The 24,647-nt window shown below is 37.5% G+C and overlaps 1 protein-coding gene across 3 annotated transcripts in view; it reads right to left on the bottom strand.

Moving 5' to 3' along the window:
* LHFPL3 (LHFPL tetraspan subfamily member 3) overlaps positions 1-24,647 on the bottom strand; it is a 628,028-nt gene that overhangs the window by 179,829 nt on the left and 423,552 nt on the right. For all 3 annotated transcript variants that reach the window (XM_035254019.3, XM_035254020.3, XM_035254018.3), the window contains exon 2: positions 11,016-11,252. In XM_035254019.3, the coding sequence (XP_035109910.1) occupies positions 11,016-11,252 (237 nt within the window). The remainder of the gene's footprint in view (positions 1-11,015; positions 11,253-24,647) is intronic.

Raw genomic sequence — 24,647 nt, 5'->3', positions numbered from 1 at the left:
CTTACAACTACTGAAGTCACAATTTGCGTTTAAAATAAGTATCTCAAGTAAATATTATGCTCTTAGATGCTCCATAGGCACTACCTGAAAATTTCGATTTGCATCATAATGATAAGTCTTGCTGTGGGTGTTACCTAGTGGGTGTGCATTAGCTGTTGATGGAAGGGATCACATCAGAATGCATCCCGAGACAGCCAAAGAGAAATAGGTTCTGAGTAATGGGGGAATAGTGCCCTGGGATTTATTTTAACTTCTATAATAATAAAAATGTACTTATATTTGTTTGACACGTGGCTTTTATTTACTGTGTTTATGGTGAGGAAAGTAAAGATATGTTCTGGTCAAAACACAGGGACCTACTAGTCTACTAGCACTAAATTTTCATCACCCTGTGTATGAACTAAAGTTATTGTATTTTCTACATTCAGGGGATTCTTGTCTTTATTGTTTCTTCTGCCTGGGCAGAATCTCTTCCCTCTGTCACTTCTGAAGGATACCTCGTCCCAAATTCACACAGACATTTTTGAGGCTTGGCTTTGTTCCTGATCGGTCTAGCAATACAGCAAAGGAATGCTGAGCCAGGTTGAAATTGGGTAACATTTTAAGAAGTCACATTTCCATCAGGGGAATAAGGGCTCTCCTTGAGGACTGTCCTCGAACTAGCAGAAACAGCTATACAGTTTGAGCTCTGTGAATGGCAAATGTGGTAAAATAATAAGTGTTGTAAAGGAATAAGCTTTTAGTTCCTTACCTCATAAATATAGGTGTATGTGAGGAGACTATAAGAAACAAAACAAAAACCCAAGCCAACCGACCAACTACCATCAGCCTTATATTTAAAAACATTTGTAAAGCAACCAGATGAAAAAATTACATTTAAGCATATGGAGGAAGCAGCCTCCAGATCTTCATGAGGTCTCCTTTATGATTTAGTGATGTGAGGAACAAAGGGGACAACAGGGCAGGGTAGTGAGGGGCATGGGCTATGCACCCCATGAATCAAGCACTATATAAATGTTTGTTAAATAAAATCAAAGCACTAAAAGTGACAATAGTTAACATGTGGTAGACATCGTGAAAGACAGTTTTACATGCAGTATTTCCTTTTATTTTCATAAAATCTCTATCAGGCAGGTTCTATTAATGCCCTTACAGATGAAGACACTTAGGTTTGCCCTAATTCACAGAGCTAGCAGAAATCAGTTTCCCAAGGCCAGTAGAGAGCTCTGTTTCCAAGAAAAGATAGCAATAAAATGTTATCAGAAATGTGATTTTTTTAAAGCCTATTATTGAGTGAAACTTTCTATATTATGGGTTACTACTGATTTCTAATTATAATAAGACAAACTGGTGAGATTCTATTTCCCCTTTCTGTGCTTTGGCTTCTTCATTGGGAAAATGAGGGAGTTCAATGACTGCATTGGGCTCTAACCCTGGCTATTCATTAGAACCTCTGGGGGAGCTTTTCATACCTGAATCTACTTCATACCAACTGAATGAGAATCTCTGGAGTGGGGCCCAAACCCTGGAATACTTCTTCTTTTTTTAGATGAAGTCTTGCTCTATTGCCCAGGCTGGAGTGCAGTGGTGTGATCTTGGTTCACTGCAACCTCCAGCTCCTGGGTTTGAGCAATTCTCCTACCTCAGCCTCCCAAGTAGCTAGGACTATAGGTTCCTGCGGCCATGCCTGGATACTTTTGTATTTTTAGTAGAGATGGGGTTTTGCAATATTAGCCAGGGTGGTATCGAATTCCTGACCTCAAGTGATCCACCCACCTTGGCCTCCTAAAGTGCTGGGATTACAGGTGTGAGCCACCATGCCCCACCTGGAATATTTTTAAATCTCCCCAGGTGATTGTAAAGAACCAGGGCCTTTCTGCTTCCGTCACTGAATTTCAATATTTCTTTACCTTGATCCCCAATATAAATAAGAGGAGACATTGGTTTTATTACCTCTAAGTTACTGCACCCCCTTAGTAGCTGAAGCATATGAGTTGTTGACTAAAGTTTTTTAAGGATAGGAAATTTTTATGTCTGGAACAACTCTTGAAAGCCTCCCCATGTTTTCAGACAGGCTCATGACATGCAGCATCCCAAATAAAATCATCTGCATGAATATGGGCCTACATATCTGCAATTCAGGGCAGCTCTGGATTGGGTAGCCGAATTTGGCTTTAGCTAATGATTTCTGACTGAGGAAAGTATTCCTCCAGCTTCTGAGGAAATATCATGAATGAAGCTGGGATTGTGAATTTGTATTCTGCAGGCACGTAGGAAGAGTCTTGAATAATTTGTCAGTTTGTCTTCCTGTGGTTGCACTGGTTCTTGGTATATACTTACAGGGTTATTCCACAACAAATACTCATTTTTGAAACATACTGTATTAATTAGGAATGCTTTCAGTTGCAAGTAGCAGCACATTCAACCACAGTGGCTTAAATAATAAGAGTTTAGTTTTTCTCGTGTAAAATTCCTGGATTTGTTTTAACAACTTCACAGTGCACAAATCTCAATGATTCTCTTCTCCATTTCCTCACAGTCTTTGGATGGCGGCTGCAGTTCTGGCCATCTCTTTTATGTTCCTTCAGGAAGAAGGAGAAAGAGGAAGGGGCAGCTTTCATATCAACCAAGCAAAAGTTTCCCAGGAACCCTGCAGCAGACCCCTGCTGACAATTTGTTGGCCAGAGAGGAAGGGGAGTTGGGAAGTGTCAGCCAACCACCAGGGTCTGCTTTGGCTTGCATGTTTTGTGGGAAGAATCAGAAGCTCAGTTTTGGAAATATTAAGTTTGAGAAGCTAATTAGATATTCAAAAAAGAGTATCAGGTAAGCTGTTGGGTATAGAGACCAAAGTTCATTGATGGGATGAGAGAAGGCTTAAACTTGGGAGACATCAGGATATAGATGTTATTTAAAGTCATGACACCTGATGAGATAACCTAGGAAGTGTGTATAGCTAGAAAGGATACATTGGTTAAAGAATGGCACCATGCAGGAGGAATCAGCAAAGGAGACCAAGCCGGAAGAGACCAGAAAGAAAATTAGGCAAGGTCAGCAACTGGAAGCCAACTAAAGAGAAAGTTTCAAGATGGGGCCAGTAGTCAGCTGTGAAAGGCTATTGACAGATCAATAGAAGGATTGAAAGTTGAGCATGAGATTTAGCAATTAGGAGGTTGGAGTGACCTTGATAAGACAGTGCCTGTGAAATTCTGCAGGTGAAAACTTGAATGGAGCAAGTTCATGAAAAGAGTAGGAGGAGATGAACTAGAAGCAGCATGAATATAAGACAATTCTGTAAGGGCATCTAAGGTCAGCTCTGACTCTCAGATTAACTTGAGCCCTTCTGAAAAAGTGACAGGATATATGCAGTTTCTTTAGAGGTACATTCTGAGATGCTTTGATGACCACAAGGACTTTGTTAAACACAAATCCCATCGGGAAACAGACAGTTCACGATGACCTTATTAAAGTTTTAATTCAAAGAACTTGAAGATACTTTTTTTTTCTGGGCTTCCTGATCTTATTTCAGTAGGTTTTTATAAAGTTACATAGCCAAGTAAGAGTATAGATTTCAAAGTCTATTTCTCATTCTTAAGTGCATTAAACTTTTGATGAATAACATTATCTAAAAGCTCTCAAATAAAAATAAGACCAAACTCTTAACTTGTACAGAGTAGACTGATCAAGTTGAAAGCAACAGAGTAAGCATCCATAAGAATTAACTGTATGTCCCAGCACTTTGGGAGGCTGAGGCAAGTAGATCCCTTGGGCCCAGGACTTTGAGACCAGCTGGGAAACATGATAAGACCCTAATAAAAAAAAATAGAAAAAATATCTGTGGGGTGTGGTGGTGTGTGCCTGTGGTCCAACTACATTAGGAGGCTGTGGGAGGATTACCTGACCCCAGAAGGTCGAGGCTGTAGTGAGCTATGATCATGCCACTGCACTCCAGCCTGGGCAACAGAATGAGGACCTGTCCACCTCGCCCCCCCCAAAATAAAAGAAAAAAAGAATTGATTATATGATGCTGTTTAAAACAAAGAACTTGAAATTTTGAGTAAAATGATTTGTGTTTGAGTCCTACATCCAATTCTTCCTAGCTGTGAAAATTTAGACAAAATATTAAACTTTTCTGTACCTTGGTTTTTGATGTGCAAAATGGGGATTATGATAAATATCTCACAGGGTTACTGCAGACATCAAAGAATAGGTTATATGGGAAAATCCTTAGTAAAGAGAATAAATAAATCCTATGTAGATATTATTGATTATAAATTTCTTTCACACACATGTTTTTGTTGGACTCTCAAATCTATGGAGGAGGCAGGGATGGGTATTATTAAATTTTAAAAAATATTTTAAAGAAATATTTTAAAGAAGGTCAAGTCGAGGCTCTGAGATGTTAAGGGGCTAGTCCAAAGTCACACAAGTAATGCCTGCCGGAATTTAGAACAGAAATAGTTTTCTGTCTGTGATCTGGGGCTCTGTCCACTATCATGGTGTTCATGTAGACATCACAGTATTAGAACTCAGTGAGGCAAGGAGGCTCCTCTGCCATGGACCAGAGTTTCTAACTTAGACTCATTCTACTCTTGGTAGAATGAGTAATTGGACAACAGCAGAATGAGTAACTGGACTCATTCTACTCTTGGACCTCTGACAGCATGGGTCATGGGTGGGTACACATCTGAAGCAGAAAACATTCGAGGCATCCTAAAGCCCCTTCCCCTTTGACTTTTTTTTTTTTTTTTTAAGATGTAGTCTCACTTTGTCACCCTGGCTGAGTGCAGTGGCACAATCTCGGTTCACTGCAGTCTCTGCCTCCCGGGTTCAAGCGATTCTCCTGCCTCAGCCTCCTGAGTAGATGGGACTACAGGTGCCCACCACCATGCCCCACTAATTTTTATTGTGTTTTTAGAAGAAACAGGGTTTCATCATATTGTCCAGGCTGGTCGTGAACTCCTGACCTTGTGATCCACCTCCTTGGCCTCCCATCCCCTTTGACTTTTACCTTTCCTCTTCCCTAGTCATCCCTGCATGCTAACAAGTTCCTAAAAGAGTATTTATATTCTGTTCACTGCTATGAGGGCAGGAGCATTTACTGCCCTCAGGTCCTCTTTTTAAAGAACACCCCTGAAGATGTCCTTGGAACTTAAATATGTTATAGCTGGAAAGACCCTCAGATATCATCTGGTCATGCCCTGCATTTCACAGACCAGGAAGCTTGATTTTGTAACTATTAAGATATTGCCCAAGGCTCCTCAGCTGGTGTCAGAGACAGTACTAGCACTGGGCACCATAAATCCAAGTGCACAATCATTCCACTAAACCGCAATGTAGCCATGGCTAAACTCCCAGTGTACAAAAATTTTGAACAAAATTTTTTCTTATACAAAAATTTTGAAATATGTCTCAATTAGTTGCTTAAATAAAGTGAATTTATTCTACCTCTCCAACTATAGCATTGAAAAGAGCTTAAACCCTTAATGTATAAATGGTGGCTAGAGTCACCTCTTGATGGATAATCATGTTTTCTCATTTGCAGTTTAAGTGCTGGAAGACAAAGTGAACTTAAAATTGCTCATGAGAGGACCCAATTATCTGATAAAAAATTCCAGAGACCATATATACACAAATGCAGAAACAGATCTCTTTATGAATGGTGTCTGTCAAGGAAAGAGAGATTTGTGGCATAGGAGCTCTGGAAAATGTAATTATTTATCTTTTCATAATTAATGAAAGAAATTGAAAATGAAGCTTTCATTTCAAATCCTTTTTATCTGGATGAAACTTTAATTTTACATAATTAAATTGACTTCACAGTTCAGTGTGTTAAAATATGCAATTAAGCAGCATATCAAGGTTAAATGCCTGCTGTTGTTGGCTCATTTAGAAATCATGCTGCTGAACTCCCAAACAATAACTGTCTGTCCATGATTAGCCCCAGAGCCAGGGATAGCACACATCCTGTAGAACGGCTTTCCAAATTCAGAGCAGGCAGTTGAGTTTTCTTGTATGTGCCAGGTCCTCTATAAAGTTAGTTGGGACTGGGCACTGCAGCTCACACTTGTAATCCTGTTGCTTTGGGAGGCCAACGTAGGAGGATCCCTTAAAGCCAGGAGTTCAAGGCCAGCCTGGGAACCATGTCTCTACAAAAAAAAAATCCCTCTCCAACACACGAAAATGTAGCAGGGTATGATGGCACACACTTGTAGTCCTAGCTACTCCAGAGGCTAAGGCAGGAGGATCACTTAAGACCAGGAGTTCAAGGCTATAGTAAGCTATAATTGTATCAGTGCCCTCTGTCTTAGGCAACAGAGTCAGACTGTCTCTAACAACAACAACAAAAAATAAAAACAAACAAAAATTGAGTTAGTTAGATATTTAAAAATGTTTCACTTTTGTTTTTCAGTGGGGCTTTTTTTTTTGGCACATAGAAATATTCTGACACTTCTGTGGAGCTCCATAGATGATTAAGTTTATCTCTTATAAAGGTTTCCTTTAAGACAACAGTTATATTTTCAAAATTGTTGCCTTGTGTTTCATGAAAGTATGTTAACAAGTATGTTAAAATTCCTTTAATTTTCCCACTTTAGAATTTATGATAAATCTTGTCTGTGACTTCTTTTAAATGATCTCGTGGAAGGGAGAAACTCAAGGCATGTGGGAGGCATTGAAGGTGAACACTGAAATGAGGATTGGGGCTAGTTGACTGGAAATGTGTCATAGGAAAAAGTGGTCTGTAGTAGTGGAGACTTTTAGCTGTGTGTACCCCTTTCTTGTTTTCCTGTTGAATAGCACTTTTGTGATGATTAATTTATGGCTTAGCAGCATCTTATATTCCCTTTCATCTTCAGACTCTGCGAGTAGAGCAAGTTCAACAATTAGAACTGAGTTTTCCCCCTTCCCTTATATATGTTAGAATTCATGTAACAGTGATTTTTGTTGTATCCATTAGGGTGAATTGTTGCAAAGCACTCATGGATCTAAGCAATATCCTTGCTGTAATGACACTTAGAAAGCCTGAATCTATATGGTGGATGATATGGTTTGGCTGTGTCCCCACCCTTGAACTGTAATAATTCCCACATGTTAAGGGAGGGCCAGGTGGAGATAACTGAATCACAGGGGCAGTATCCCCCACACCATTGTCATGATAATAAATAAGTCTCACACAATCTGATGGTTTTATAAATGTGAGTTTCCCTGCACAAGCTCTTGCCTGCTACCATGTAAGACGTGACTTTGCTCTTCCTTTGCCTTCTACCATGATTGTGAGACCTCCCTAACCATGTGGAACTATGAATCAATTAAACCTCTTTCTTTTATAAATTACCCAGTTACAGGTATGTCTTTATTAGCAGCATGAGAACAGACTAATACAGTGGTCTTTCCAGATAAATGGGGAAATGTGTTGCTGCATTAATTACAATGGCCACAAAAAGAAGATATGATCATGACATGAAAGTGACATTCAGGAAGAACTTCATGTTGGGGATATATTCTATACTTGCAGGCTTATTCTCACTATAATGCTCCTGTTACTCATTACAGGATTTAAGTGATATAATTGGTAGACCATTGCATTTGTTCGTTTTCACACTGCTATAAAGAACTTCCTGAGACTGTGTAATTTATAAAGGAAAGAGGTTTAATTGACTCACAGTTCCACATGGCTGGGGACACCTCAGGAAACTTACAGTCATGATGGAAAGGGAAGCAAATACATCCTTCGCATGGCATCAGGAGAGAGAAGTACCAGCAGGGGAAATGTCAGACACATAAAACCATCAGATCTCATGAGACTTAACTCACTATCACGAGAACAGCATGGGGAAACCACCCACATGATCTAATCACTTCCCATGAGGTCTCTTTCCCAACAGGTGGAAATTACAATTTGGATTACAATTTAAGATGAGATTTGATGTGGACACAGAGCCAAGACCATAGCGACGATAAAACTGGAAGATTATAAAAGACATTACAGTGTGTATCTCTATCAGATGTGTAATCTCTATCAGAATGTATGAATACTTTGCTCTGTTGAACAAAGTCTTCAGATGTGACCCTGACTTCTTCCATGATACTGAAAGGCTTCACGTGCTTAATAAATTCTTCTAAATTCCGAGCTGGAGCTAGATTTGCCTGCCTCATTGCATTGACTTGAAACCAGAAGGAAACCCTGGCTACCATAGTACATCTCAGTAGTTTTGAGTGCACAGCCAGGAATCGAGCGTGCGGCCTTGGGCAGTTGAGCACCAAGAGCTCACCAATTGAGCTAACCAGCCGCTCGACCATCTCAGTAGTTTCATCAGAAAAAAAATTAATAGTGAAATCCAAAACAAGAACAGCTGCCAAAAAAATAGTAAAAAAAAGTTTGAATGGGTGAAAAGTCACATCAATGCATCCATGCAAATTGCAAGAGCACCCATTTATTTATAATTAATTACATGATTTCAAATTATTCTTATCTTTTTAATTAAAACTAATCTCTCTTCCTTTATAATCTGTAGAAGATAACATTAATGACATTTAGTTTTGGTTATTACATGCACCTGAACACCATTAAACTACTGTTTAACAAAACTATCTTCATACACACAACATACAAAACCACTGATTGGTCTCTCCTCAAACGATCGACTTTAGAAGTTTCAATGTTTAGCAAGTGTTTAAATAATACCAAACAATAAAAGATACTTTGTACAGCAAGTATAAATCTTGTACCATTTCTCTGGAACATGTAGGTTTGACTAAATTTTATATAAGGCTTAGAAATCCTGATTTAATTTTGTATAGATCCCATTGCATAAATGCCTGATATGCTCTATAATAGAGCTGTTTACATCTTCTCAGAGTCTGAGATTAAAGAATTTTGAATGAAAAATAAAAATATGGTGCAACTGAAATGTTTTATCAACGTGGCCTGATGTTCTGACTGCTTTATTGGATCTATCTGGTTTGAAACAGATGAACCTCTACTGATTTTTTTCCTTCAGAACAAGATGGAAGAAACTATAGTCATACATGCAAATGGAGAAGATGATGAACACAGGAAAATTATGCAAAGATAATCCCTAAACCTTATATTGACCTTTTTAAACCTTCATTCTCTTCAAAACTTATATACCAAGGCATTTTAATAAATCACTGAATGAACATGATGCTTTCTTTAATGAAGACTCAGTTGAAAGGGATCAGAAATCACCATATAAATTAATCAACCAGAAGAAAACACCAATTTTGAAAACTGTTGAGCATTATTCTATACCTCTAGCTGTTCTTTTCTGAAGCATGAATCAGGATAATTACTGTCACTCATATATGTGAGTATGAGTTAGAATGCTCAACTGCCAAGTAAAAATATTCCTGCTTTTGTTATGTTTTCCTTCTTGTGAATTTTATTCTCTTTATTTGTGGTCAAAAGATGTCTGGAAAGGGAAAGGTTTTCAATATAACTTTGAACTGTACAGGTCCATTTAGGTGTTGGCAAAAATAAAGAATCTGTAGAACAAGCTAGGCTTTTCCTTAGTTCATTCTTTTGAAAAAGATAACTTGTTTTAATATTGAACTATCCTTACCATTACATTTGAAGTAAAGTTAACTGGACAGAAAACTGCCTATATCCAATAAACTACAAAGACAACAAAGGTATCACATTAAAATGCATGTGAAAGCACAAAATCTGTAATGTAAATAAAAGTGTAATTATCTTCACATCACCCTTTCTATCTAGAAAGGGCAACTCTGAGAAGGCGGTAGTTTTGTTTTTAAGAAGTTTCAGCACTACTCCCCTGTGTAAGGGTTATTTTTGTGTTTAGAATATTTTGGTAGAACTAAGTAAACCAATATGTGTTCTGTCTATAAATCAGGGAGATAAAGGGTTTGTGGATGACTGCTGCTCTCCTGGACTGCTCCATTTTACTTCTTCTATGTCATAGTTTGCCTGCATCAACAGTGATGGTCTGGATATAAAGCCTGCTATGCTATCATTACATGTGACATTTATATAGAAACCAAAATATGCTTATATTTGAGGCCTGTTGAAGCAGTGGAGGGTTTTTGAAATTAGTATCTACTTGAAATAATAAGCTAAATTTCATAATTCAAGGATGGATTTAGCTCCCAATTAAAAATAAGAGCTAGAAGAAGGAGCCACTCAGCTAAAGGTGCTAGTATAAGTTCACAGTATTAAAGTTATAGATAACATAAAGATAAAACTGTTAAACGAATCTAAGTCTATTAAAATAACAGAGACATCAAAATTCTATCCCAAGAAATTGGTGTAGAAATCTGGAAAGAAAATTAAAAGATTAATCTTCAATAATAACTTGCTACCTCTTATTTGCACACTGTAGTATATTTATGTATCATTCGATAGTCAACATCCTATTTTCTATCCTGGGTTTCTTTGTGTTTCAGAAGGCAACTTCTTTTTGAAAAGAAATCTGAGGACTTTTGATTACCCAAATACCACATTTAAAATTCAGCTAATTAGATAACTACTGAAATCTCTATCTGTAACTATTTGAGGCCAGTGTTACTACCACTCTCTGAGAAGTTGGGTCTGAATTCAGTGATCACAAATACTTTAATAAAGATGCATATAGATGATTTTAGAGATTCCCCAGGCATTTATTGCAACCTGAAACATAGCTGAATACATGGATAGAAGGTACTTTTCATTCAATCAAGTAGCCACCACCCACAGTTACATTAAGTTCAGATGGCAAACCTGACATCAGAGGAAAAGGAAAGAAGAGACTGGAAAAAAATTCTTTAAAATAATAATTATGGACTAAGGGAGCTTCAGAAAGATAAGTAAGTATAATATAATATTTTTGTTGTGTAAGCTTCTTGAGTTGAGTCTGGGAAAAGTCTGCAAACTACACAGTATTAAAAGAGGCAGCAATTTAGAATCACAGGGGAAGCACTAGTATTTGATGGGAAAGAACGGAGAGCATCATTTTTTGTGCCTGTGGCATCCAGTTAAGAGTTCCCTAAAGCAATCTTACCTTTGTTTTCTGCCTTCAGTTCCTCTGCCATCAAGCTGTCTTGTCGATTTCCAAGCACAAATGCGAGAAACGAAAGGATCAGGGCATCCAAAATTCCAATAATAGCCAGGATGTATGCCCAGCGGACTGAGCAAGCCCCAAGAGTGTACTTGTCTGTCTTTTCTCCACACATCCGCTTTACTTCATCTGAGTCCCAGCCATCAGGGAAAATCATACAGCCAAGCACAAGGCAGGCAGCTTGGAGAGAAAGAGAGAAAAAAGAAAAAAAGTTAACAAATTTTAACTTAGCAAATGTTTCAATTGTCAATCAAATCATTGTTTCAAATTTTTCTTGATTTAAAAAACAGCAAATCTCACCACTTTCACTCTGATTGCGTGTGTGTGTGTGTGTGTGTGTGTGTGCATGTGTGTGTTTTGCTGGTTAAGTTAAAAGCAGCCCAGCACTCTACATTGAATGGAACTCTGGGAATTGACTTTATAGTGAGACCGAGCATCCCAAAAGAGGTTAAGGTAGGTTGATCTGTGAGAAAATGTTAAAAAATGGAATTTTTGGGTGCATTTGTGGGAAGACTTCCATTACAAATAGGTCATAAGGAATCATAACACTGCAAAGTAACAGTTCAAGGCTGGCTTTGAGGAGCTATGACAGCAGCCACAAAAGGATAACATGGTAAACACTAGAATGTGTACCAACTTTGAATCACTATAAAAAATATTTTTATATTGGGATCCCCCTTCTCCCCTGCCACAGAAAAGTTTTATTTTCTCTCCTTCTGCTTTTTCTTTTCTTTTCTTTTTTTTCATTTAATTTTCTGGAACAGCTATAGAGAAAGGGGAACTATAATATACTGTTGGTGGAAATGGAAACTGGTACAGCTATATGGAAAACACTATGAAGGTTTCTCAAAAAATAAAAAATAGAACTACAATATGATTCAGCAATCCCACTACTGGGTATACGTCCAAAGGAAATAAAATCAGCATGTCAAAGAGATATCTAAACTCCCATGGTTGTTACAGCACTCTTCGCAATAGCCAAGATATAGAATCAACCTAATGTCTATCAACAGATGAATGGATCAAGAAAATGTTATATAAGTATATACTATTCAGTCATCAAAAGAATGAAATTCTTTTATTTGCAGCAACATGAATGAACCTGGAGGACATTATGTTAAGTGAAATAAGCCGGGCACAGAAAGACAGATATCACATGATCTCACTTATACATGGACTCTAAAGGAGTTGACCTCATAGAAATGGAGTAAAATAGTGGTTATCAGAGGCTTGGGAGGGACTGGGGAAGAAGGATAGGAGGAGACTGGTTAACAGGTACAAAGTTACAGTTTGATAGGAGGAATTATTTCTGGTGTTCTGCTGCATAGTAGGATGACTATTAGTTAACAACATTATATTATATATCAAAATAGGTAGAAGAGAGGATTTTGAATGTTCTTGGCACAAAGAAATAATAAATGTATGAGGTGATGGATATACTATTCTGTTTTAATTTTTACAGAATATATATGTATTAAAACATCACATTGTTTGCCATAAATATGGGCAATTATTGTGTGTCAATAAAAAAGGTTTCTTTAAACTATACTTACCGCATGCAATGCATGCTGGTATTTTATATTCTATCCTCCGTTTGATTTCATTTTTAATAAGGCTGAAAAACACTGCAACCTAGTGTGGCACTACAGAGCTTTTATGGAAATTAAGAAATCCTGGAGAATACTTATATGCAATTTCCCAGATATCACTGTAGTAATTCTATAAGTACATTTATAGGAAGAGGTTACTTTGAAAATTAAAAAAGAAAAGTAGCTATTATTGCCTCGTTTTATATTTCATTGAATTATGCAGCATTCTATTTTTTGGTTATACAAAGCTTTCTGAAGAAGTGAGTTCATCCATTCATTTACTAATTCATTCAACAGTTGCTTATTGAGTATCTCCTATGAAGTATCAAGCACTGCTCTTGGTGCTAGGGATACAGTGACCAGGAAAAGAGGCGTGGCTTATGTTATTATGGAGCTAATATTTTGTCAGAAGAAGATGCGAAAAATATTGAGTAAGTATACAAATAAAATAGCTGCACATTTTAATAAATACTAAGTAGGAAAGAAACTAAATGCTCAGATAGAAAATAAAGAGTGGGCTCTTTAGAAAAGGTGGTCAGGTAAGGTCTCTAGATGGGGCAACATTTAAGCTAAGGCCAAAAAGAGACAAAAAACTAGACATGTGAAAGCGACATGAAAGATGTTCCAGGGAATGGCATGTGCAAAGATTCTGGCATTGGAAAGAGGCTTGCTATGTTTGAGGAGCTATAAGGAGATCAGTTATGGGTTGGAGAAAGTGATCACGCTGAGGTTGCAAAGCAGGCAAGGGCTATGCAGCATAGCAGGTTATTGTTTCCAAGGTATGTAGATAAGCCACACCAGGTTAGAGTTCTGTGACTATCAGGGCCAAATAATTCCTGAAGCTGGCAAGATGGTTGCCATAGAACTCTTGCCTCACCACAACTTACTGAACAATACAGGAATGGGTACCTACTTTCTTCCTTTTTAGCATGTACAGGGCAAGTCTTGAGGAGTCAGAGACCAAGAGGGGTGATAAGTAGAAAGACTGCTTTGGAGAATTCTGCTTTAGTGTTCTTTGTTATTTTACAGAATACTAGTTCAAAACTTTGGGTCATACTTAATTCTTCTCTTTTCTGTGACCCACGTCCCAAGCGTTGCCATGCTTCTGTTATCTGCCTGTGCATTCTTTCTGCATATATAGATATTACTGACACTTCCCTACTCTAGGCCTTCATTACCTCTTAAAGAGAAGCCTAACCCTTTTCTGCCTTCAGTTTACCCTCACTCTAATCTGGGTTACACATGATTGCCTAGATCATCAAGCCCAAAACTTTTTGCTGGCTCCCTACTGGACACTGAAGAATAGGCAGGCATTTTAGTCAAGTATTCAAACACTCTGTAATCCATCCCCCACTTACTTTTCCACTTGGGTTGAACCTCACATGACTCCCAGTTTTTAGATGTCTCTTTTTCCTCTTCTCTTTGGAGTATTTGCCATGATTGTCCCTAAATGTTCCATTGTTAAATATCTTTTAGACTCAAGACAAATCCAACATCCTCCACAGAGCAAGCCATCTCAAATTCTTCTTGATTTGTAATATTGCCTGTCTCTGAACTTTCATAGCTGTTGACAATTCCTAGCTTAGGCTCCGTGTTACTTTTTACATTGTCATGGTTATTTATTTACAAGTATTATCTCAGTTAACAGACTCTACACTTTCTGAAGAAGAGTCTTTCGTTCAACTTAAATGTAAAACCCAAAGCTATAAAAACCCAAAAGAAAGTCCAGGCAATACCATTCAGGACATGGGCATGGGGAAAGATTTAATGATGAAACATAAAAAACAATTCCAGCAAAAGCAAAAATTGACAAATGAGATCTAATTAAACTAAAGAGCTTCTATGCAGAAGAAACTATCATCAGAGTGAACAGACAACCTACAGAATAGGAGAAAAATTTTGCAATCTATTTATCTGACAAAGGTCTAATATTCAGAATCTACAAGGAACTTAAACAAATTTGCAAGAAAAAAACCAACTCCATTAAAAAGTGGGTAAAGGACATGAACAGACACTTCTCAAAAGAAGACATTTATGTGGCCAAACAAACATGAAAAAACTCAACATCTCACGTCAGTCAGAATGGTGATTATGGAAAACTCAAGAAGCAGCAGATGCAGTTGAGGCTGTGGAGAAATAGAAACGGTTGGTGAGACTGTAAATTAGTTCAACCATTGTGGAATACAGTGTGGCAATTCCTTAAGGATCTAAAACTGGAAATACCATTTAACCCAGCAATCACATTACTGGGTATATACCCAAAAGAATATAAATCATTGTATTATAAAGACACATGCATGTGTATGTTTACTGCAGCACTATTCCAAAATAGCGAAGACATGGAATCAACCCAAATGCCCATGAATGATAGACTGGATAAAAAAAATGTGTTACATTCACACCATGGAATACTATGCAGCCATAAAATGGAGTGAAATCCTGTCTTTTGCAGGGACACAGATGGAGCTGGAAGTCACTATCCTCAGCAAACTAATGCAGGAATAGAAAACCAAATGCCACATGTTCTCACTTATAAGCAGGAGTTGAACAATGTGAACACATAGACACAGGGGTGAACAACACACACTGGGGCCTGTCAGGTGGGGCAGGCTGAAGGACTACATTAGGAAAAATAGCTAATGTATGCTGGGCTTAATATGTAGGTGATAGGTTGATAGGTGCAGCAAATCATTATGGCACATGTTCACCTATGTAAGAAACCTATGAACTGTACATCCTATACATGTACCCTGAAACATTAAAAAAAAGTCTTTGGTTCATCATCATATACACAGCATCTAAAATAGTGTGACTACATAGTAGGCACTAAAATATGTTTGATAATGGGAAAATGAATGAAAAGTTAAAGGAGCTGTAATACCTAGACGATACATTCTAAGATACAGTTTGTGGAGGTCAATATCACAGTCTCAAATCTAGTTAAAGATAGATTCATATTTACTTGACATTTAACAGAAACAACTTTGTTATGGTTAGACAGCAGATTACAAGTACTTGGGAGAATAATTTTTAAAAGGTAAAGTTGGTGATTTGAAATTTTTTTCAAATTTCTGTTTCCTCTGTATTTCCCAGCAGTCAGGAATCAGTACCCAATTTGCTCTCTAAGGCATTGTCTAGTGATAACAAGATTGTCAAAACACATGGTTTCCATGAAAAAAATTCCTTTTATTTAGGAGGATGAAGAAGATCTTTGAATCCAAACTATAGTTCAGAAAAACACCTCTAAGGATTACTTGGAATGTTTAAAAATATTTTAAATGGTTTTTACATATTAAATATTTTTTTGTCTGAGAAAATTAGTTTCTCATAAAGAAAAAAAGAAAAAAAAGAAAATTGATTTTTTTTCTTTTACAAATGGGAATCACCTGAAGAATAATTTATATTACAGTTTCAGCTAAAGTTAATAGAAATCACCAACTGACATAAGCTCAGGCAGGTTTCTGAACATTCTAGAACAACTTCATTGGAACAGGATGTGTGTGGAATGGTTATATCAACAAAAATGTCTTTTCTCAGAGTCCTTCGGTCTTGAAGGTAGACTGACTATCTTAGAACTTTCATTTCTGGAAACTCTAAGTGACAAATTGGGATAAAAAGAACAGAGGTAGAATTAACTCTGAATTAAAACCGCAGGAGAATAAGAATGGCAAGTCATTGCTCCCTATTTTCAAAGTATACGACTTTCTAAATGAAGTTTTAAGTGAAGAATATGAGAAGATAAATGAAATAATATACAACAGTACTTCATGCAATGGATATTTTGCCAAAAGTTATAAAAAGAGAATTTTTGAAATGCAATTCTTGTTTTCAGTAATGCAAGATTGTTGACTAGTTAGAGAACTCTTAAAATCTGCCTAACAAGGTCAGGGTTTTGGGCTCCTGGAGAAGAATGTTTCGACCTACCTAGCAAGGATATTTCAGGTCTCCTTCAGGCTACAGGGCACTGTAGTGTGTGCGGGTTCTCCATCCACTTCTTGTGGGCCTTTTCTTTTTTCTTTTGGAATATATTCTTTTTTTAACTTTTATTTTAAGTTTGGGGTACATATGTAGGTTTGTTGCATAGGTAAACTTGTGTCATGGGGTTTGTTTTACAGGTTATTAAGCCTAGCACTCATTAGTGATTTTTCCTGGTCGTCTCCCTCCTCCCACCCTCCACCCTCTGAAAGACCCCGGTGTGTGTTGTTCCACTTTATGTACCCAAGGGTCCTCATCATTTAGTTTTCTTAAAGTGAAAGACTTTATTCCTTTCTAATTTCTCTGTTTTGAAAATCTAAATAGTTGTATGGTAGGATTTAAAAACCCCAATTGCCTCAAAAGCTTTTAAAACTTTAGATGGCCATTGCATAACAAAAGTTTTGTTTTCTGACAACGTATTATCAAAATATACATTTTCTTCTCCTCCTATCTGAACTCCTCCTACTTGGCTGTTTTGTTTTGTTTCTGAAAGGTGAAAGTCCCCAAAGTTTAGTATATTTAATTTAAGCCATTAAAACAGTTGAGGCTCTGTTTGTTTCTTTGGAAAGGCATGACTTCTACATTCTGCATTAATGCTTGAGTGCTTTAATACATTTCTGTTTTCTGGCATTCTATTAACCAGAACCTTATTAACCTGCACAATTTGAATAGTCACTGGAAACTAACAGGTGTTCCTAATCCTGACTAAGAAGTACCTGCAAGATCCTAGGCTAATGCCTCAATCAGTGAAAATTTAAATAATATTTCCCTTGGCTTTATAATTACTTATTTCTGATTCTTCACAAATTGATCATCCTTTAAGATGTAGCACCATCATTATAGTAAACATTTAGGGTGTACAAGGCACCAGGACAGTCGTTTAATTTGGACATGCTCTTTCCTGATGAGGAGGGATAGTGAAGAATTAGTTCCAATTGCACTATTATCTAAAAATGGGTTTCTTATTAGAATGTCATCTAGGAAATGACTAACTTCCTTGCAGCTATATATTTCTTCATTTTGTCAGCAGGCTTTCTGGAAGTATATCAGAGAACATCTTTTTTTTTTTTTTTTTTGAGACAGAGTGTATCTCTCTGTTGCCCAGGTTGGAGTGCAGTGGTGCAGTCTCAGCTCACTGTAACCTCCACCTCCTGGGTTCAAGTGATTCTCGTGTCTCAGCCTCCCAAGTAGCTGAGATTACAGGTTCCTGCCACCACACCCAGCTAATTTTTGTATTTTTCATAGAGACAGGGTTTCACCATGTTGACCAGGCTGGTCTTGAACTCCTGACCTCAAGTGGCCCACCTGCCTCTGCCTGCCAAAGTTCTGGGATTATAGGTGAGAGCCACCATGCCCGGCTGAGAGGACCTTCTTGAATGCTGAAGAGAAACGAGACCCCATAGGCTGGAGGTGAGCAGAGAAGAATGATGAAAAGAAACCATGGCCATAGTATGATGCCATGACATCTTCTAACACAGGGCATACAACAAAAGTATCCTTGTGAGGATATCACTGTTGATTTCAATTTTAGTTGTCTTCTAAATGGTTAAGAAACATTTACATTCTGAAAGGAATCTCCGTATAGAGGCTACTGATGCCCACAATGGGTTCTCCTGAAACAGTACACAAATGGCTAGTGATTCCCCAGAGCCACTAATTGCTCTGGTGTTTTTCTTGCTAAAGAGCTGAATGTAACCTCTATGGAGGAAACATCCTTAGAAAAATCCACAAACCTTTGTAATTGGGTCTTTCTTCAAAGGAAAATGAAAAAAGCCATAGGGGGGTCCACAACTTGGGTTACTTGGGCCTGCTGATACTGCTGGTCTAACTATCCCAATTAGGCTTATTTTAACATTGTGAACCTGAGAACTACTTATTTTTTGAACAGGAAGAGAAAGTCTAAATTCATTTTTTAAAAAGTCTATGCACTGTTGCACAAAAACATGATAAATTGCCTCATGTTGCTGAAGCACTCAAGGGGAACTTGGTGAAAAAAAGGAAACTGCATCCACTTAGCTCTGTCAATTATTCAGGCATAGAGTAGTTGAAAAAATTGATGCCAGCAGACACTGCCAGGCTGTGGAGGGGGAACTTTCACACAGGGATTGTCACAATAAGCACCTGGTAAAAGAGATAGAAGGCTCATTCCTATCACTTCTTTATCGGCACATGGCTGACAAACGTGAGCTATAATATTTATACCTCTAGAAAAACTATAATATTTATGCCTTGGTCTCTTCTGAAAACAGAGTCACTAGACAATCCAGTCCATGAAATACTGTGGTTTAGAGTGTGGTGAAGAAAACACATTGTGTCCTGGTAAGTTATGGCTTTAAACACAATATAATTTTATGGGCATTTAACTGGGGGTCATAACACAAAAGACATCCTTTAGAGATGGAGGAGAAAAGGAAATATAAACACTGGGCTCTCAAAAGAGAAGAGTTAGAATGTTGTGTCTGATGATGAGAAAAGCATCTCTGCTCTGCCAAAATACTTAGTCCCAGTTTGTCCAACAAAAAGATCTGTACATACATCCACATGTTGTGCAGTATCAGCTGTGAAACCTTGGACCATGGCTGTAAGCAGGTGATCAGGAATCACACCTGCATGTATGAACAATGTGGTTAATGGAGAAATACCTTTTATAGAATGTGATTCCAGACAAGAGGAAAAATAAATCACATCCTTGCTAATTTACCCAAATTTTAGGGGTTAATAGCCAAATAAAATGAAAATCAGAATTTAGAACTTAAAGAATTAAATGCAGTCTGATCTCTAGAGCACCATTAGATACATACCGTGAGTCCAGTCACATTCACTGAAATCCTGATAACGATGTAGTTAATAATAATACACATCATAATAATAGCTAATATTTATTGGACATTCCCCATGTATGGGGCACATTTTACAGGCATCATCTCATTTGGTTCTCCAATAAAGTGAAGAGAAACACGAAAACACTTCTTCCTGATGCCTCCAGTTTCCACAAAGATGAATTTTTCCTTAAATATTCTTGGGCTCTTATCTCACTTCTCATTCCTTTCCATGGCAGTGGAATTAGTTACCTGATAAATGTCTGGGAAAGAGGAACTGGGCATACCTGTCTAACCTCTTCCTTTTCCGACCTTAGGAGTAGTTTGTTCACATGAAGCATGTGTTCTACTCCTCTGTGCTGTATGTTCTATATGAGGCGGACCTGATTTTTGAGTGCTGCCTGAGACTAGGAAGATTAAGTATGTCTAGTTCTGAGAGTGCAGATTAGGAAGTCCTTTAGGCTAACTGAGCCAGAGCCATGTTGTTCTGCCTAGCCTTTTTCATAATAAAGGGGGCTATTTTGATCCCTATCTTCCTCCATCACTCTCAGTTGGTTTGGAGTTCAGGTGGGGAAACAGAAGGCTGCCATTTGTTATTTCTTGACCAAACTTGACATTATTATTATTTCTTATATGTGAAGAAACAGAGGCATAGGAATTTCAAATAGTTTGCTCGAGGTCATACACAGTCCACAAATGGCAGAATCAGGATTTGAACCCAGGCAGTCTATGCTTTTGGAATCTATCCTTTATTAGTAATACCATCCATGCTATTATTTTCTACATATTAACAATAACAATGCATGTTAAATCACTTTAGAATATTGGTTTTAGTACTAAGAACACTTGCAGAATCTTGGCTTTCCTTAGCATGTTACTTATAACTAGACATTTTTCGAGTACAAGAACTACCTCTAAAATGACACTTAAAAACTGTTGGTTTTTATATGTGTAAGTATTTCTTTTATTTACGTGAGAATTTTACCTAATCAGAATTTAATTTTACATGTAGTGCCAAGATCATTAGACTAATTATAAATTCTAAATGTGTGGAATGGGAATTAATGAGCTTTTATTGCATAAATATATATATAAACATTTGTATAGTTGGTTTCATATACACTTATAGTTGGTTCCATAAACATTGTACAAGAATACTCATTCCCCCTTTTTTGGTCTGAATTTTTGCCTTGATATTTTAAGTTGGCTTTAGGTTAGCTAAACATTTTTATATGTTCTTAAAAGGTATATATTTCTTTTAAAGATTATTCAGGGCCAGGCGCGGTGGCACACGCCTATAATCCCAGCACTTTGGGAGGCTGAGGTGGGTGGATCACAAGGTCAAGAGATCGAGACCATCCTGGTCAACATGGTGAAACCCCGTCTCTACTAAAAATACAAAAAAATTAGCTGGGCACAGTGGCACGTCCCTGTAATCCCAGCTACTCAGGAGGCTGAGGCAGGAGAATTGTCTGAACCCAGGAGATGGAGGTTGCGGGAAGCTGAGATTGCGCCATTGTACTCCAGCCTGGGTAACAAGAGCAAAACTCCCTCTCAAAAAAAGAAAAAAAAAAGATTATTCATATGTGTACATGTGTACTTTATTAATTTATACATATGGCTACTTGTATGTAGAATAATTTCTGCTTATAAATAAAAATATGAGTAAATTAAGTTCTATTTAAGTTTTTGTAAAGCTTTATTTTTTAAAGTAACACTTTTTTGGATTTCAGTAAATACATTGTTTTAATAAACATTTTAATAAAAGAAAACTGAACATGCTGGCAGGTCACAAACGCATCTGAAATTTGCAGGAGAGAACTTGACTTAGGCAACATTTTCACAAGCTAAAATCTAAACAGCATTCTAGCCACAGATCTTAAGAGAAGAAAAGAGCATCATTTTCCATATGAACAGGATCACCATTCTCCCAGCAAAATCTTTCAGCCAGAGTGACACCCAAGCAAGGCAACAGAGACCAATGGTTACCCTGCCAGGAGTTCTGTGAGCCTCTAGACTACCGCTTTGTGCACACTTCATTTGTAAAACAGGGATACTCAGTCCAGATTATTGAGTGGTTACCTGCTGTTTACTTTCTTCATTTTGGTAATAAATTTGTATTCACTTGGTGTTCCATAGACATATTTCAAGAAATAATTGTGCTTATGCCATTACTTTTAATGGCAAAAAACCATGCTTAATTTTGCATCAACCTAATAATTCACGAGCTGACTAAATGTCTTCCTGCACAGCAGGTGGAGAGAGGGAGGCATACTTACTCTCCACCCTGGATTACCAGGATGCTCAGGGAAAGTCACTGTAGGCTGAAGTTACACAAGGCCAGGAATTCTGTGCCAATCTGGCGACCAGCATTACAATTTCTCAATACAAGGGCTGGCCTTAGGAACAATTTAATTCTTTCTCAATGAAGACCAGCATTCCCAAGCCCAAAAGACCCCTTTGGAAACAGAGTATCCATTTCTAGCCACTTTCCTAAAACAGAATGTGGCATGAATACAGATTTTTCCCCCCTTAATTTTATTTTAGTGTGGTAAGGACATTATATTCACCCTCTTAATAAAATTTCAAACATAAAATATAGTAATATTAACTATAAGCACCATGTTCCACAAATCTCTAGAACTTATTCATCTTGCATAACCCAAACTTATAGGCAACTCCCTATTTTTCCCTCCCTTCAGGCCAATATCCCTGATAAGTACAGATGTAAAAATCCTCAACAAAATACTAACAAACTGAATTCAACAGCACATTAAAATGACCATACACGTTGCCAAGTGGGATTCATCCCTTGGATACAAAGATGGCTCAAAATACAAAAATCAGCCAATGTAATAAGCGAACAATGGATCAAAATAACATGATCATCTACACATATGTAGGAAAAGCACTTGACAAAATTCAATACCCTTTCATGATTAAAAACTCTCAATAAATTAAGAATAGAAGGAAGTTACCTCAAAATAATGAACACCATGTATAAAAATCCCTTAGCAAACACCGATACTCAATACTGAAAAACTGAAATCTTGTCAGGAATAGGGCAAGGATGACTGCTCTTGCTATTTGTATTTAACGTAGTACTTGAGAGTAATATTTAAATGGTTTTAAAACTTCAAATGGCAAAAACAATTGTTCAAAGTAAACATGTGGAAAAATAAATATTGCATACTAAAAACATTGGAAGAACAAAGTTCAAGAAAGATGAATGCTTTTCTGACCACCTTTGCCTTACTCGAGAGGGCTTCAGACTCATGCATTCACATAAGTGTATATATATGTATACACACACACACACGCACACACACACACACACACACACACAGATATACACACATATTTTCTGAGAAGGATCTCACTCTGTCCTTCAGGTTGGAGTGAGGTGGCCCCACCATGCCTAGCTTATTTTTTTACTTTGTAGAGATGGGGTCTCCCTGTGTTGCTCAGGCTGGTCTTGAACTTCTGGGCTCAAGCTGTCCTCCCTCCTTGGCATCCCTAAGTACACATATTATTAATAGGCACCCAAGTCATACTCTTTCACAGTTTAGCTAATCTCTCTTTCTCTGTGTATATACACATGTATATAGGTATATACATGTAAGTATGTATATATGTGTGTGTATATATATGGAGAGTGTGCGCATGTGCACACACATACACACACACACACTCCTCTGCACCCAGTCCTGTACTTTATACATTTTAAGAACAGCTGCATAAGCTAGAGAGTGGTTGGCAATCTTTTTGAAGAGATTCCGGACAGACATGACCTACCCTAAGCACTGAATTGAGTTTTCACCATACTGAAAAGGGCAGACCAGTATGGTGGGGTTCTGGGTAAAAAAATCTTCAAGCTGATTGTTACTTATGTCTATTTGGCACTTCTTAAGTATCATTTTCCTCCCTCCAATCCCCTCACCCTTTGGATTTTTAAGATTAAGGTTACATAAACTCTGAGGTGCTGACTTATTACATCTAAAATGAACAACTGCTAAAAACCCCCAGACTTGCTCTTAATAAAATATAGAACCATGTCAATAAAGAGCTTCATATTAAAAAAAAACCCAGACTTGTGGCAAATTGAGTTCTTTTTTTTCTTTATTTCTTGTTCTTTTTTCTCATCAGACTTTCCTTAAAGTTTTTTAAGGCTTTCACATTTTTTGCTATTCCTTTGAAGCAATTTATCTAGATGTTAAAAAGTAGATAATTTAAAATATGTTTGGCTGAAATCTATGGTAAGATCTTCAAATAACTTACATATTTATTGAGGATGCTGGGCTTTAGATCAAGAAAGTGTCTCTAGAGAAATTGAATTGAAAAAGGCAGTAGGTATAAAAAAAAAGTGGGGGTGGGTAAGACAAAAACCAAGTCAAGGGAGGGGGAAAGAAGTCAGTGTACTAAATGTTCTGTCAAAAGATGTTTTACACATCTTTCAACTTCAAGTTCTAACAGCAGTAGCCAAATGTTTATAGATAAAACCTTGACCAGTAAGACATCTGAAGAAGAACAATGCCTGATCAGAACAATAACTTCTCTAGACTGAAATGAAACTTAACCCAGTCTTAGCCTGTCAGAAAAACACCCATAAGATAATTTTGCTTTGAACATGGATGCTGGAGTGGCCCCAGGCAGAGCTGAGGGAGGTTTTGGAAGCTGAGCAGGGAGCTTGAGATTTGCTTTCTGCCTTGGTATCGTTACTCCCCTTGGGGCTCTTTATTTTCACCCTTTAAGCAAAAGCTCCAGTTTCCTTCCTGGCATTTAAAAATCTATTGTAATTCATTTGGCTTTCTTATAAGCAAGGCTGGGAATGCTGATAGAATTATAGGATTTTGATAATATAAAACATTTTAAATTCTGATATGGTGCCCATGTAAATTACTGGTAAAGTCTGCTAGTTAGTGATATGGTTTGGCTCTGTCCTCCCCAGCCAAATTTCATGTTGAATTGTAATCCTCAATGTTGGGGGAGGTGAATGGACTATGGGGGCAGATTTCTCCCTTGCTGTTATTGTGATACTGAATGAGTTCTCTTGAGATCTGGTTATTTGGAAGTGTGTAGCATCTCCCTTTTCTCTCTTCCTTCTGCTGTGGCCATGTAAGACATGCCTCCTCCTCTTTGCCTTCTGCCATGATTGTAAGTTTCCTGACCTCCTTAGCCATGCTACCTGTACA

Source organism: Callithrix jacchus, chromosome 11, assembly GCF_049354715.1.
Source record: "Callithrix jacchus isolate 240 chromosome 11, calJac240_pri, whole genome shotgun sequence".
Classification (NCBI taxonomy): Eukaryota; Metazoa; Chordata; class Mammalia; order Primates; family Cebidae; genus Callithrix; species Callithrix jacchus.
Note: the sequence above shows the minus strand (reverse complement) of the source record. Positions and strands in the feature narration are given on the sequence as shown.